The 1,246-nt window shown below is 36.6% G+C and overlaps 1 protein-coding gene across 1 annotated transcript; it reads left to right on the forward strand.

The window, feature by feature from the left end:
• The first annotated feature begins 472 nt into the window (after positions 1 to 472).
• LOC110704075 lies at positions 473 to 1,030 on the forward strand. Its single transcript, XM_021881861.1, has one exon. It carries the CDS (start codon positions 473 to 475, stop codon positions 1,028 to 1,030), a length of 558 nt encoding a protein of 185 aa, XP_021737553.1.
• Positions 1,031 to 1,246: the final 216 nt, after the last annotated feature.

Below are 1,246 nucleotides of genomic sequence, written 5' to 3' on the forward strand. Positions count from 1 at the left end.
TTTTAAATTAATAAGTGGCATGACCACATAAGTTTCTAAAAAACAATTTTTATTTTAGTAATTTTAGTCTATTTTAATTAATAAGATCTCATTTACTTCTTTGTCAAAATTTTTATATTATTAATAAATAAATTCATTTATTTTCCAAATCTTCCATTCCACACCACTACTCCAATAGCCAAAATTCCAAGCAAATTAATTCCAATAAATATTTCTAAGCTATGGGAATCTATGGGAATTTTTTTTTTTATCTATATGATTCTTTATTAAATGTATGGTTGGTTAGCAATCAATAATTGATTGACAAAGCTACAAATTTAGGGAATTCTTAGCTTTCGCTATCCCAATTTGTTAGCTTCAAATTTTACTGTGAATGTTTAAAAGGTGCTAGGTAATAGATGGGTGTATGTCTTGAGAACTAACCATAGCCATTTCTAATATAGACCCTTGTCCTTGATTCAAGAGAAGCAAAATGGCAGGGGGGAGAAATTCTGGTAATGGTGGAAACAATTTGATTGAAGTAGTGAGGCAATTGGCAGCAGTTGCCCAACAATTGGCAAGAAACTCAAATGGCAATGGGGATGCTCAGGGGGAGCTCTTTAAAAAGGTGGCACAAAGTAAGCCACCAACATATCAAGGGGAGCCTGATCCTACCATATTGGAAAACTGGTTGAGGGAATTTGAGAAACTATTTGGAGCTGTGGGATGCCCTGAAAACTTAAAAGTGAGTTGTGCTACTTATTTTCTGAGGGGTGAGGCTGACCTTTGGTGGCAACAAAATGAGACTACCATTAGAGCGCTACCTGGGTTCAATTGGGCTAAGTTCCAAGAGAAAGTGAGAGACAAGTTTTATCCTAGATTTTTGCAGATTCAGAAAGCCGAGAAATTCTCAAACCTTAAGATGGAAAAGATGTCAGTTACGAAATACTACACCAAGTTTATTGAGTTGTCCCGTTTTGCTGAAGAGTATGTTGCTACGGAGAAAGCAAAGGCTAGGAAGTTTGAGAGTGGTTTAACTACTGATTTGTAATTAAAGCTGTGCGGGCAAGTATTTGAGACCCTAGATGAAGTATATGGAAGGGCCGCACACCTTTATGCATTAGAGGAGAAGAAGAAGAAGGAGTTAGCTGAGATAGATGGAAGAGAGAAGAGGAAGGAAGTGGGGCAGGTTTCTGGTAACCAACAGGGAAAACAGAATGGTTTTAAGAAGCAGAAGTACCACCATAACAATAACTTTCACAACAAT

The sequence above is a fragment of the Chenopodium quinoa genome, unplaced genomic scaffold (genome assembly GCF_001683475.1).
Source record: "Chenopodium quinoa cultivar QQ74 unplaced genomic scaffold, ASM168347v1, whole genome shotgun sequence".
Classification (NCBI taxonomy): Eukaryota; Viridiplantae; Streptophyta; class Magnoliopsida; order Caryophyllales; family Amaranthaceae; genus Chenopodium; species Chenopodium quinoa.

Coding starts and splice junctions, on each gene's coding strand:
- LOC110704075 (XM_021881861.1), top strand. CDS start 473: ATGGCAGGGGGGAGAAATTCTGGTAATGGTGGAAACAATTTGATTGAA.